Source organism: Vombatus ursinus, unplaced genomic scaffold, assembly GCF_900497805.2.
Source record: "Vombatus ursinus unplaced genomic scaffold, bare-nosed wombat genome assembly UNPS02015255.1, whole genome shotgun sequence".
Taxonomy (NCBI): Eukaryota; Metazoa; Chordata; class Mammalia; order Diprotodontia; family Vombatidae; genus Vombatus; species Vombatus ursinus.
Window position 1 is genome coordinate 13,390,524 of NW_020955033.1, and position 12,345 is coordinate 13,402,868.

Consider the following 12,345-nt stretch of genomic DNA (forward strand, 5'->3'; position numbering starts at 1 on the left):
AATTGGAAATTGAGGGGATGCCCATCAATTGGGGAATGACTGAACAAGCTGTGGTATATAAATGTAATGGAATGTTGTTATGCTATAAGAAATGGTGAGCAGGCCAACTTCAGAAAAACCTGGAAAGACATATATGAACTGATGCTGAGTAAAGTGATCAGAACCAGGAGAATATTGTACACAGTAACAACCACACTGTGCAATGACTGACTTTGATAGACTTGGCTCTTCTCAGCAATGCAAGGACCTAAGACAACTCCAAAAGACTTATGATGGAAAAAGCTATCCACATCCAGAGAAAGACCTGTGGAATCTGAATGCAGATGGACGCATATTATTTGCTTTCCTTTTCTTTTGTTGTTTTGTTTTGATTCTTCTTTCTCGTGGTTCCTTCATTGGTTGTAATTCTTCTTTACGTCATGACTAATGTGAAAATGTTCTTAATATGAATGTATAGGTGGAGCCTATGTCAGATTCCATGCCGTCTTGAGGAGGGGGGAGGGAAAGGAGGGAGGGAAAGAAAATTTAAAACTCAATCTTATGGAAGTGAATGTTGAAAACTAAAAATTGATAAGTAAGTTGTTTAAATAAAAAACAGAAAAAAGAAAAAATAATTTATTACAATAAAATACTTATGTGTCATTATGTATTGTGATAGTTACCTTAATAATATGTTTTGCAAGGTATGTTGGTAGCATCTTCTAGTGAACCTGAACCTGTGGAACAGTTTTTGAAATTGTCCCAAGAGCAGCATCGAATTCAGCATAGCAGTGACTATTCCTACCCCAAGTGGTTTATACCAAATACACTCAAGTATTACGTCCTGTTGCATGATGTAAGTGCAGGAGATGAACAAAGGTAGGCTTCTTGTTACGTTAGCTAAAATATTGTTGATTGTTCTGAATTATGAATTTCTATTTGCTCTAAGAAAGTAAAATTCTTTGGTATCTTGAGTCTGTTAATAATCGCAGCCTTTTTACTCTGGTGTTTTTTTAAATTGCCAGAGTTTATCACTTTGGCCAAGTAACATCATGTAAACCAACCCTTTCTATACGTATAGGTTTTTACTATTAAAGATCCTTGTTTAACATGTACTAGATTGTAGTGAGAGTTTATTTTTGAGGGTAACTTTTTATTTAGTAACTGGTCAGTTACAGTAACAAACAACCTAGTAGAAAGGATTGTTTATTTGATAAATTAGAGGTAGTTCAGATTGCCAGTCATTAAAGACTGCAACTGGAAAGGAAACACGTTAACTAAACAATTCCTTCTGCACCTTCGGTTTCTTCTTTCATCTTCCTTTCTTCTTTTCCTTTTCCTTCCAAACTTTGAAGGGAATGGTAGTAATAAACAAACATAACTTTTGCAAATGTCAACCTGTTATATTCTTAATTATACCATGGTAGTCTGCCAGCACAGGTTCTCCAACCCTCATGAGATGTTCAAATTCAGGCAAATTTTTAGTCAGGCTGATATGAGTTTTAATGCATTGCTGTTAGATAAATTGCAATATTTAATTTTTGGTTTGTCAGAAAGTTTAATTTTTCTGGATTTCTTTTAAAGATAGGAGTAATCTCTTAACATTGCATAAAGATTACCATTTGACATGTGATTTTTCTTTTTCTTTTTTAAAAAAATTTTCAGAGCTGATTCACTTTATGAGGAAATGAAGCAGAGATATGGAACTCAGGGTTGCTATTTGCTTAAAATTAATTCTCGAACGTCTAATCGATCATCAGATGAACAAATACCAGATCCTTGGAGTCAGTATCTTCAGAAAAATAGTATTCAAAACCAGGTATATGTAAAAACAAGTAAATAAAATACAAACACAAATTCTCCAAACCTACTTATGATGATTTTAGAATAACTTTTTTTTGCTACTCTGTAGGACCTTGACCTAACTATAATGGTTCTACAGTGGTTATTTTTTGGAATGTGATTAATTAAACTGAGTCATGAGCAGACTAGCATTAGAACAAGTAGTCTGAGTTTATTTTAACCACTGATGACAGATCCTTCCTTATAAAGCTGTGCTTTTTCCAGATAAGAAAAATAAAAGTTAGCTGATCATTTCTCGATAAACTGAAAAATTATTTGCACATTTGAACTTGGGTTAAGTTTATTAGGAATGTAGAAGATAGAATTCATATTTTATAAAATTATTGTGTTATGAATGACTATAGCAAATTCTTGATTAGCCATCTATTCTTGGTGGTAGTAGCCCTTTTCTCTGACAAGCTCATCCATCACCCGTTATTGATGCCCTGCCACCTTCTCTAGCTTATATTATTTAGATGCATGGAATTTTCTTCCTGACTTATCATAATTTCTTTATTCCTTCTAAGATCTCATTCATTTTTTTTTCTACTCCTTTCATTGTTCTCAAGTAGTAAAGAAGCCATTTTGCCGGGGGAAGGTACTGAGGTGGGAGAGCAATGACAGTTTTTCCAAATCCTTCTCTGATTTGTAAGACTTATATTCCATCTTAGACTATACCAATTAGTGTATTCCTTTTGGTATGTTGACTGTACTTTCCTGTTAGGAAAAGCTTCTTTTAAGGAAGCAAAAGATATTTTGATGTGCTGTACAGCATTACCTCATTAACCTGTGTTAGTGTATTGCTTGTTTAAGATACTGAATGTGACATGAAAATCTCAGTTGTAAAGAATTTGCATTTTATTTCCTGAGTTTCTTATATGACTGCTAGTAACCAATCTATATATTTCTTTTTATGTGTAAATTTATCTGTACATAGTGATTTTTCACTTATGTAGAAATCATCCCAGAACTGATATTTTAGTTAAACTAAGAGATTGTTCCAGATCTGTTGATTGCTAACTGTTCTTGTATGGTGCTAAGGCAAAGACAGTGGGATAAAATAATTAACCATTTGGATGTGAGAGAATCTAAAACTTTAAAAAAAAAAGCAAAACCAACTAAATATTCCCCTTCAGGGCTACATTTATATAGGAAGAATGCCAAGGACTTGAAAGAAGCTGGGGTGGGAAGGAGGCCAGAAGGTAAGCTATCCAGATTGAGAACCACTGGCAGACAGGACTCAACTGAGCATTAGCTAATATACCCACAATCCCATTGGACACTGATGTACATCTTGTGTGAAATGTCCAGATATGCTTAACCTTCAGCATAGAGACCACCACAGTCTTTTTACATATATCCATCTTACTTGAACATACGCACTTCAGTTTTCTGTGACATTCTTCATCATATTTTCCTCTCCATGCCCAATTAGCTATTTGACAATTTGTTCTTTTTCTCAAACATCCTACTCTTTCATAGACATATACATGAGCATCTCTAAATTTAAGGAAACATATGCAGAAATGTACATACTTAGGTGCAATGAATAAGCATACAGATGGAATAAATGCCATTTGAAACAATTAGCATAGCTGAGTTGTAAGGTAAATAGGTAAGTAGATGAAATTTCTGGTTAGGTAGTAAATATTGTTTTGTTAAAAAATGCACTTGTCAGGAACAATCAGCAAAGCAACTGTACTGTGTTACTGGGTTTAGTGATTTTGTTTTACTGTCTAAGTATAGTATCTAATCCATTTTTTCTTTTAATAGGAATCGTATGAAGATGGTCCTTACACTATAACTTCAAATAAGAATGCTGATAGTAGCATGCTTTCATTGGATGGACTGGATAATGAAGTCAAAGGTCTATATTCTTTAATTTCTTTAATTTTTGCCAATTTTTCATTATAAAAAAGTATATTAAGTTGCTAAAATAGACCCACTTTTATACACAAAGGTAATTCCATTTGAACATGTTAACTTCTATTCAGGAGACTTAATATAAATCATTATATTTGTCTTATGTAAAAATAATTCTTTTTAATAGCAGTCATATAAATGAATTTTAAAAAATTCTTTAGAGAGTAGTAACAGCATTAAGATTAATTTTAAATACTATTTGAAATTTTTAATAATTTGAGAATTTCACTGTTAATATATTTAATGTTTTGATTTTGATAAGAACTTAATTGTAACAACTTCTTTTAATTTAGTTTTCAGTCTTTTAAAAATATTCTAATATCTCCCTAAATAGATTTCAGTTTTAGATTTCTTAATTTAAGATGAATTTTGAGTCATATTACATTGGGATTTTATGGGCATAAATTTTGATATTATTTCTAGATTTTACATGTTAAGGTTAATTGCAAGTATATATTTGAAAATTACTATTTTCTGTCTAATCAAGACTATAATTTTCTATTACATAATGTTAACAAAAGACAACTTCCGTTTTTTAAATAGATGGTTTACCAAATAACTTCAAAGCTCACCCACTTCAATTGGACCAGTCCAGTGACCCTGCCAGCAACTTTGATGGAGCTGATCACATAAAATCTATGCTGTCAATACATGAAACAAAAAAAATGAACACAGGAATACTTCATGGTGCATGTTTAACTCTCACCGATCATGATCGAATTAGACAGTTCATACAAGAATTCACATTTCGAGGTCTTTTGCCACATATAGAGAAAACAATTCGGCAACTAAATGATCAGGTAAAATTTTAGTAAATTATAAACATTGAAAAAGGAATGTTCCAATTTGCTCTTTGCCAAAGAGGCAGTATGGAATAATGGAATGAAGTCTGTAGTTAGTAGATCTGGGTTCTAGTTTTGGCTCTGGCACTTATCAGTCATGTGAACATAGTTAAGTCACTTAAACTTTTAAAATTTAAATTTCCGCATCAGTTCAGTGAAAAGATTGATTTACAATAATCTTTTCACTGGATACCTCACAGGGTCTTGGTTAAGACCCTTGTAAACTATTAAAGCACTGCAGAAAAATAACTTATATTTGAAGGTATGTTAATGTTCTTCTAAAGCTAGTTCTGCCTAAGTCTTTGTTAATAGTATATTGATAAACAGGAAATAAGCCCATAAGTATATGTGAATAAATATGCATGACATTTACATAAAATATCATGCAATTGCCTGAAATTGGTGAGGTTTTATGCATTTCTAAACTTTAAATTTCATTATTAGCAGAGGAGTCTCTCCACATACAATTCTTTATGTAAATTCACTTTATGCAAATTCAACCTTATGTAAAGAATTCTGAAAAAAATCTGCACACCTATGTTAACTTTATGTTATTGTGCATACTTTATCATTAACTTTACCTTTCATTTCATAATTTTGATTATTATCATGGTATAGTATTTAATTTGACTGCATTTTAGTACATTTTGTGAGGTATTATTTTGTGTATGCCTTTGTTATATAGGGGCAAATTCGCATTACGTAAAAGTCACTTTATGTAGAGGTCTGTGGAGTGGTCCACTTAAAGCAAGAATTGTTTGTACCCAAAGACAGTATCCATGCATATGGAAAAGATAAGATTCTCAAAGGTACATGTATTTATATGTAAACAAACTGAATTATTTAAATTCCCCAGGTTTCTACTTTGAAATATAGAAGAGTTTCTTGATAATGTTTTCAAGCTACAACAAGCTTGGCCTTCCTTGTTAGTGAGAATTGATCTTTTTTTTTTGGTTGTTATTGTGCCATTTTGGGAATAGTAAATCCCTCCAGTTTAATATTTAGTCATTGAAACTATTATTTTAAAAATAATCTTTTGTTGGAATGGAATTGAACGTTTGGCTCTTACTCTATCAGGCTTTTTGAATTCTAGAATTCTGTTCATAATAGCAGCAAGTATACAAATAATTATGTTTATGAGAGTATTAGGCTATGAACATAACTGTACTTAATATTGTTATAAATAGATTTTCCAAATTTGCTGTTGTAAAAATAAAAAATTGCTATTATAAAAATCTGATCTGTTGTTAGTGAGAATTTTTTTTTTCAGAATAAGTTTTTTGAAAAACTAAATTAACTGAGATTCTGGTAGAAGAAAACTGCTTATCAAACTTGAGACTTTTAATGGACTATGAGCTCAATATGAGTTATCAGTGTGACATGGTAGCCAAAAAAAGATATTAGTATTCTAGATTCCCTTAAGACGTAAAGAATCCAGAATGAAGGTTGTGGTAATTCTACTGTACTTTGCCCTGATCAGACCACATTAGAGCATTTTACTTGGTTCTGGTCACTATATTTTAAGAAAGACATTGACTCACTTTATTGCTTAAAGGATTGGGGGGAAGGAGGGGGCACTGTACATGGTGAAGAGACTAGAAGCCATACCAGATGAAGATGGGGTGGGAGTGGGGAGAGAAAGGAAAGCAAAATACAGTAGTTATCTTCAAGGATCTGGTTGTATAAGGAGGATTAGATTTGTTCAGTCTTTTGACTAAGGGGGCAGAATTATGAGAAACCAATGGAAGGTGATAAAAATTTAGGTTTTGTATTAAAAATCCAGACTTAGGCTTGATGTTGGGAAGTTTAAGTGGGAACGGTGACCTGTGGAAGTAATCTGTCCTTCTTATGATAGAAGCCTTTAAACAAAACTTGAATGATTACTAATCAGGGATGTTATAAACATGCCATGTCAGGTTGGACTCTGGCCTCTGAAGAGTCTCTTTTCGGCCTCATATTCTGTTACTGTGTGAAGAAAGTTTACTACATTTTTATTAAACCTGTACCTGTGATTTCATTAGCTTGGAGAACTTTTGGTGTAAAAACTCCATCCACAGATGCAGATCAGCGTCTTGTCTGTAATACATAGTCTTAGAGAGATATCTAGGGTATAAAGAAGTTAAGTGACCTGCTCATAGTCACATTGCTAATTATACGTCAAAGGCAGAACTTGAATCCATGTCTTTCTGACTCCACAACTAGCCTCTCTATCCACTGTGTACTACTATTGCCTCTAATTATATAAATAAGACAGCTTTTAATACTGAGCTGCTTGGCTTATTTGTCACTATTCTTTAAGCACCCTGTAACTATTTCCTAAATGAATGACTGTCATAGACAACAGCTGAGTGATGAACTGACTAATGCTTGCCTTCACTATTTCAGAGGAGCCCTAGTCATTTTTCATGGCCATGTTTTTACCAGCCACCCAGCAGGACCTCACCAGGCTTTCCCCTTTGTAGGTCTAGAACCATAATCAAATCAATTCTTCCATTTCTCCTGAAAAGGGTATGTCAGGCCACTCCTCTGTAGTTCCATGCTGCATCCCTGTAATTTTCCAAATATAAATATGTGTTTGTTTGTGTGTGTATAAAGATATACATACACACACACACACACACACACACACACATACATATATATTGTCTCCCCTTTTGAAATCTAAGTTCTGTGAGAGTATGGGTTGCCTTTGCTTTTGTATTTGTATCCCCAACATTTAGCACAGTGCTTGGCACATAGTAAGTGTTTAATAAATTTTTTTTTGTTTCATTCATTCACCTATATACAGAATATATACAAAATGAATAAGACGTAATTTTTGGAGGAAGGAAACAAGAAGCTGGAGGTATTAGAAAAGGCTTCATGTAGGCACTTGAGCTGAGTTTTGAAGGATACTGAGAAAGTCTGGGTAGCAGTAAGGAAGGAGAACATTCCAGGCATGGGAGATTGCAATTATAAAGTCACTATTATGGAAGAATGGAATGTTGTGTATGAGGAACAGCAAGTGACCAGTATGGTTGGACCATAAAGTAGGTGGAAGGGAGTAATGTCTTCAGAGGCCTAGAAAAACAGGGAGGGGCCAGATTGTAGAGTTTTAAATGACAGAGGAGTTTATATTTGATTCCAGAGGTAATAGCCACTGGAATTCATTGGGGAGAGATGTATTTGGGTGACATGGTCAGACCTATGTTTTAGGCAAATCACTTAGGCAGCTGTGTGGAGGATGAATTAAAGTGGGGAGAGACTTGACAGGGGGAGACCCACTTAGGTGTCTATTGCAATAGTCCAGGTGGAAGGTGATAAGGGCCTGAACTAGGCTAGGGCCTGTGTGGGTAGATAGAAGGGAATGTATAGGAGAGATTTTGTTGAGATAGAAACAATAAAATTTAACAAATGGTTGGATAAATGGGGTGAGAATGAGGACTTGCAGAATAGAAGGTGAATTTGGGTGGAAAGTTAATGAGTTTTGTTTTGGGACGTGCTGTGTTTCAGATGTCTATGGGACATTGATTTCAGAATGTCCAAAAGATATTTGTTGATGTGAGATTGGAACTCAGACGACATATAAATGGATAAATGGATCTGGGAGTCATTTCTGTAGAGAAGATAATTGATCAAGAGAATGTTGCAGATTCAGTTTACCTAAATTTTAACAAGGCCATTTGATAAAGTTTCATTTAATTCTATAAAAAAGATGGAGAAATATTGGGCTAGACAGTAGGAATTGGTGGAAGTAATTGAGGATTTTTAGTCTTTACTTTTTAGCAGAGAAGGCTTGGTGGGTAACAGCTGCAAGTATTTGAAATACTATTAATGTGAAATTTAGAACAGACTTATTCCTAGGAGCATGGGATGGAAAGTATTTATGTTTGAGATTCAGGAAAACTTCCTAATATCTAGAGCTATTAAAAGTAAAATTGACTGCCTTGAGGCTATGGGTTCCCCCTCATTAGAGGTCTTCAAACAAAAACTGATAGACGACTTGTTCAGTATGTTGTGGAGATGATTGTCTTTCATGTATAGATTAAGTTCTGAGGTCTCTTCTTACTCTTATTCTGGGAATAAGATTTTATTGCACATTACTGATATTTTTAGTATTTTTTTCTCAGCACTTTTATAATTCTGCACAATTTTCCCACAAATGCCATGCTGTTGGTTGAACAGTTAATAACTAATATCAGATTTCTTAAATGCACAAGAAGAATACTAGTTTTATTCTCATTTATTCAGATGTTTAAACTTTCCTTTCTAGCTGATATCAAGAAAAGGATTGAGTCGATCATTATTTTCTGCAACTAAAAAATGGTTCAGTGGCAGTAAAGTTCCAGAAAAGAGCATCAATGAGCTAAAGAATACATCTGGACTGCTGTGAGTAAAATTTTAATCTCTTGTTGAATGACTATGTGTAATTTAATTATCTTTAAAAAATCCTAGAATTTTAGTAGACAGATTTAAAGTATTTCATTTAACAGTAAGCAACATGAATATTCAAATTCATGGTATATTTCAGAAAGTTTTTAAGTATGTTAATATCTAAAGATAGCTGACTATGTGATTTTAGGTAAGCTGTTTGCTGTATTTGTTGAAATATATGCTTTTCCTCCAAAATCTGACTTGTATAAAATGCTGTTTTTCATAATATTATTGTGTGTGTGTGTGTGTGTAATTTCATTGTAAAAAAAAAAATCTCATTATAGAGTCAGCTAGTAAACATTTATTAAGCACCTACTGTGTGCCAAGTACTGTGCTAAGCACTGGGGATGCAAAAAGGGGCAAAATACAGTTCCTACTGTCAAGCAGCTCATAATGCAGTGGGGAAGGGTTGAGAGATGGCATTTTTGCCCAGATCACCCAGCATACTTCTTCCAGAAGAATCTAGAAAATATGTCAGACCAAATTCTGAATGGGAAAGCTAAGAAAAAAATCACAGTGAATCATTTTTCCAGCCCAGGGCAGTTTAGGAAGGCAGAGAGGTATATATATCCTAGGGTAGGGCTGCCCAGGAGTTCAACATGGTGGAAACAGAGTTGGGATCTAGTGCATTCCAAGCCCTGAGGTAGAGCACCAGAGCAGGAAGCACTGGGGCAGAAAGAGATCCCAGAGAACTCCTGAACTAGTGCTAGGAACAGAAACAGATGACATCTGGCATCTTTGTCACCCATTCACCAGTTCCAGAGGAGTAGCCTCGACCAAGTGTGGATTCTTAGCTGAGCACTAGCACAAAACAAATTCCAGAAATTTAACCATATGTCTCTGAGCACAGGAACAGAGTGGCAAATCAGTTCTAACCTTTAGCCCAGCACATAGGTCTGCAGTGGAGAGCTAGTCATTCAGTTGCTATGAACCTGCAAAACTTTTAGCAAGCTAACAAGGACTGAATTCAGCAACAGTATACTGAAACTCAATTACACACACAAGCCAGCAGTCCCAAACCTGGGTCAGGAACTTTCAGAGCTCATACCAGGAGGGCAGCGTACAGACCTTTATCTGGATCAAATGACTTTGGAATCACTGAACACTTGAAATCTCCTAGACACCCAGCTTTGAAAGCAGCAGAAACTCAGGCTAGAAATTTGACCCAGAAGCGAGCAGTATCCAACACTAACATAAAGTAAGAAATCAAGACAGTCTGGAAGAATGAGAAACAAAAAAAGCACCTGATTATAAAGAGCTACTATGGTGACAGGGAAGCTCAGGAAACAAACAGAAGAAGATAGTGACTTGAAAACATCTGTAAGCAAAGCCTGAAAGAAAAATGCAGATTGAACACAAGCACAGCAAAAATTACCAGAAGAGTTAAAGAGAGAGATAAAAAAAAGTAACCAAAAAAGTTATTTTAGAAACAAAATAAGAGTTGTAGAGGAAAAAAATGGGAAAAGAAATGAGAGAGGTATACAATAAAGTTATGAAGAGAACATTAACAGCTTGGTTAAAAAAAGGAACAAAAACTTACCGAAGAAAACAACTCACTAAAAATTAATGGAAGCTTCCGCAACCAATTTAACCGACCAACCCAATTCTCTCTGTGTGGGGCTGATGTGCAGTGGTTTCAGAGAGCATTTCCCTGGTTGTGTGTGTACCTTGTCCTTAATACAGGGTATTCTAAGGGACCTCGGAGACATTTTGTATTAACTAAAGCAACTTCACTAAGAATAAGCAAGCACCTACTTCACAGAATTGGAAATGTGAGCTTCTTAATCCTTTGCTTTTCCTAGGCTCCAGACTGGCATGTGGGGAGCCCCAGGGCACTGTAGCCCATGTACACATTGGCCAAATTATCATGTCAATTCGAACCAGGGTCCAGAATAAAGAATATGTGATTGAAGCTTTGCATAGAGCCAAGTTCAAGTTCCCTGGCAGCCAGATGATCCACATGTCCAAGAAGTGGGGTTTCACCAAGTTCAATGCTGATGAGTTTGAGGATATGGTAGCTGAGAAGCATCTGGTTCCTGATGGCTGTAGGGTTAAGTACATCCCCAGCCAGAGCCCCTTGGACAAGTGGCAGGCACTGCACTCATGAGGGGTGTGTGCTGTGACATCTAACTTTTGCAGGCATAAATAAACTAGATACTGCCAAAAAAAAAATTAATGGAAGCTAATGGCCCATAAGACGTCAAGAAATAATAAAATAAAGTCAAAAGGCCGAACACAACAGAAGAAAATAGGAAACTCTGATAGGAAGAATAATTGATTTGGAAAGTAAGTCAAGGAGAGATAATTTAAAAATCATTGGTCTCCTTGAAAGCCATGGGAAAAAAAAAAGAACCTAAATATCATATTTCAAGAATTTATAAAGGAAAACTGCCCAGATATCTTAGAGCCAGAAAACAAAGTAGAAATTGCAAGAATCCACTAGTCACCTCCTGAAAGATACCCCAAAATGGAAATTCCCAGGATTATTTTAGCCAAAATCCAGAACTCCCAAGTCAAGGAAGACAAATGTAAGCAGCCAGAAAGAAAGAATTCAAGTGCCATAGACTAGCAGTAAGAATCACACGCATTAATAGCCACCACTATAAAAGAATGGAGGACTGGGAATATCATATAATAGAAGCCAAAGGATTGAGGATTGCAACCAAAAATAACGTGCCCAGCAAAACTGAATGTATTCCTACGGTGGGAAAAATAGACATTTAATGAAATAGAGAATTTTCAAATAATATACTAGGAGAGACAGCAAGAAAACAAATATGTACAAATGTGAGGGACTGTCTATGTTGGCAACTACCAGGTGGGCGCTGTGGCAAGATTACGGTAAGATCTGGGTATTTGGAAGTCGAGGCAGGGGCTGTGGTAGGCGGAGTCGTGGTGAACTGGGATGGGCTGGGTGCGGAGAAGCCCTGAGGCAGTGGGCAGTGCTATGTGAGATAAGCTGGGTGCAAGGAAGTAGCCGGAGCTTGTGCTCCTGAGGCAAGGGGCGGTGCCACGTGGGAGTGGGATGGCAGAGGACTGAGTTCCCTTTGCTTAGTCCCCTCCCTATATGCAGCGTCAACCCCAGACGCCTCCATCTTGTGACCTTCCTGACTTCCTGGGTCCCTTTGTGTAGCACTGACCCCAGACGCCTCCTTCCTGTGTCCTTCCTGACTTCCTAAGGTCACGTACTCTGTCTATGCACTAATCCCAGATGCCTCCTTCCTGTATCCGATCCTAGCCTCCTGCGTCACTCCCTCTTCCTTGGTGTGCTAAACTCAGACAGCCCCTTCCGGTATCTGACCCTACAATCATTGGCTAGTAAGCGGGCTGGGGAGGAGGGGCTAGT

General features: G+C 35.9%; 1 protein-coding gene and 1 non-coding gene across 5 annotated transcripts in view; both read left to right on the top strand.

Annotated features, from left to right (window-relative positions):
- LOC114031804 (trafficking protein particle complex subunit 8) overlaps positions 1-12,345 on the top strand; it is a 135,806-nt gene that overhangs the window by 34,717 nt on the left and 88,744 nt on the right. For all 4 annotated transcript variants that reach the window (XM_027846943.1, XM_027846944.1, XM_027846946.1 and 1 more), the window contains 5 exons: positions 684-858; positions 1,645-1,798; positions 3,595-3,688; positions 4,288-4,544; positions 8,839-8,954. In XM_027846943.1, the coding sequence (XP_027702744.1) occupies positions 684-858; positions 1,645-1,798; positions 3,595-3,688; positions 4,288-4,544; positions 8,839-8,954 (796 nt within the window). The remainder of the gene's footprint in view (positions 1-683; positions 859-1,644; positions 1,799-3,594; positions 3,689-4,287; positions 4,545-8,838; positions 8,955-12,345) is intronic.
- Positions 10,576-10,710, top strand: LOC114031951. Its single transcript, XR_003567783.1, has one exon. It is a non-coding gene; the product is annotated as a small nucleolar RNA SNORA70 (small nucleolar RNA).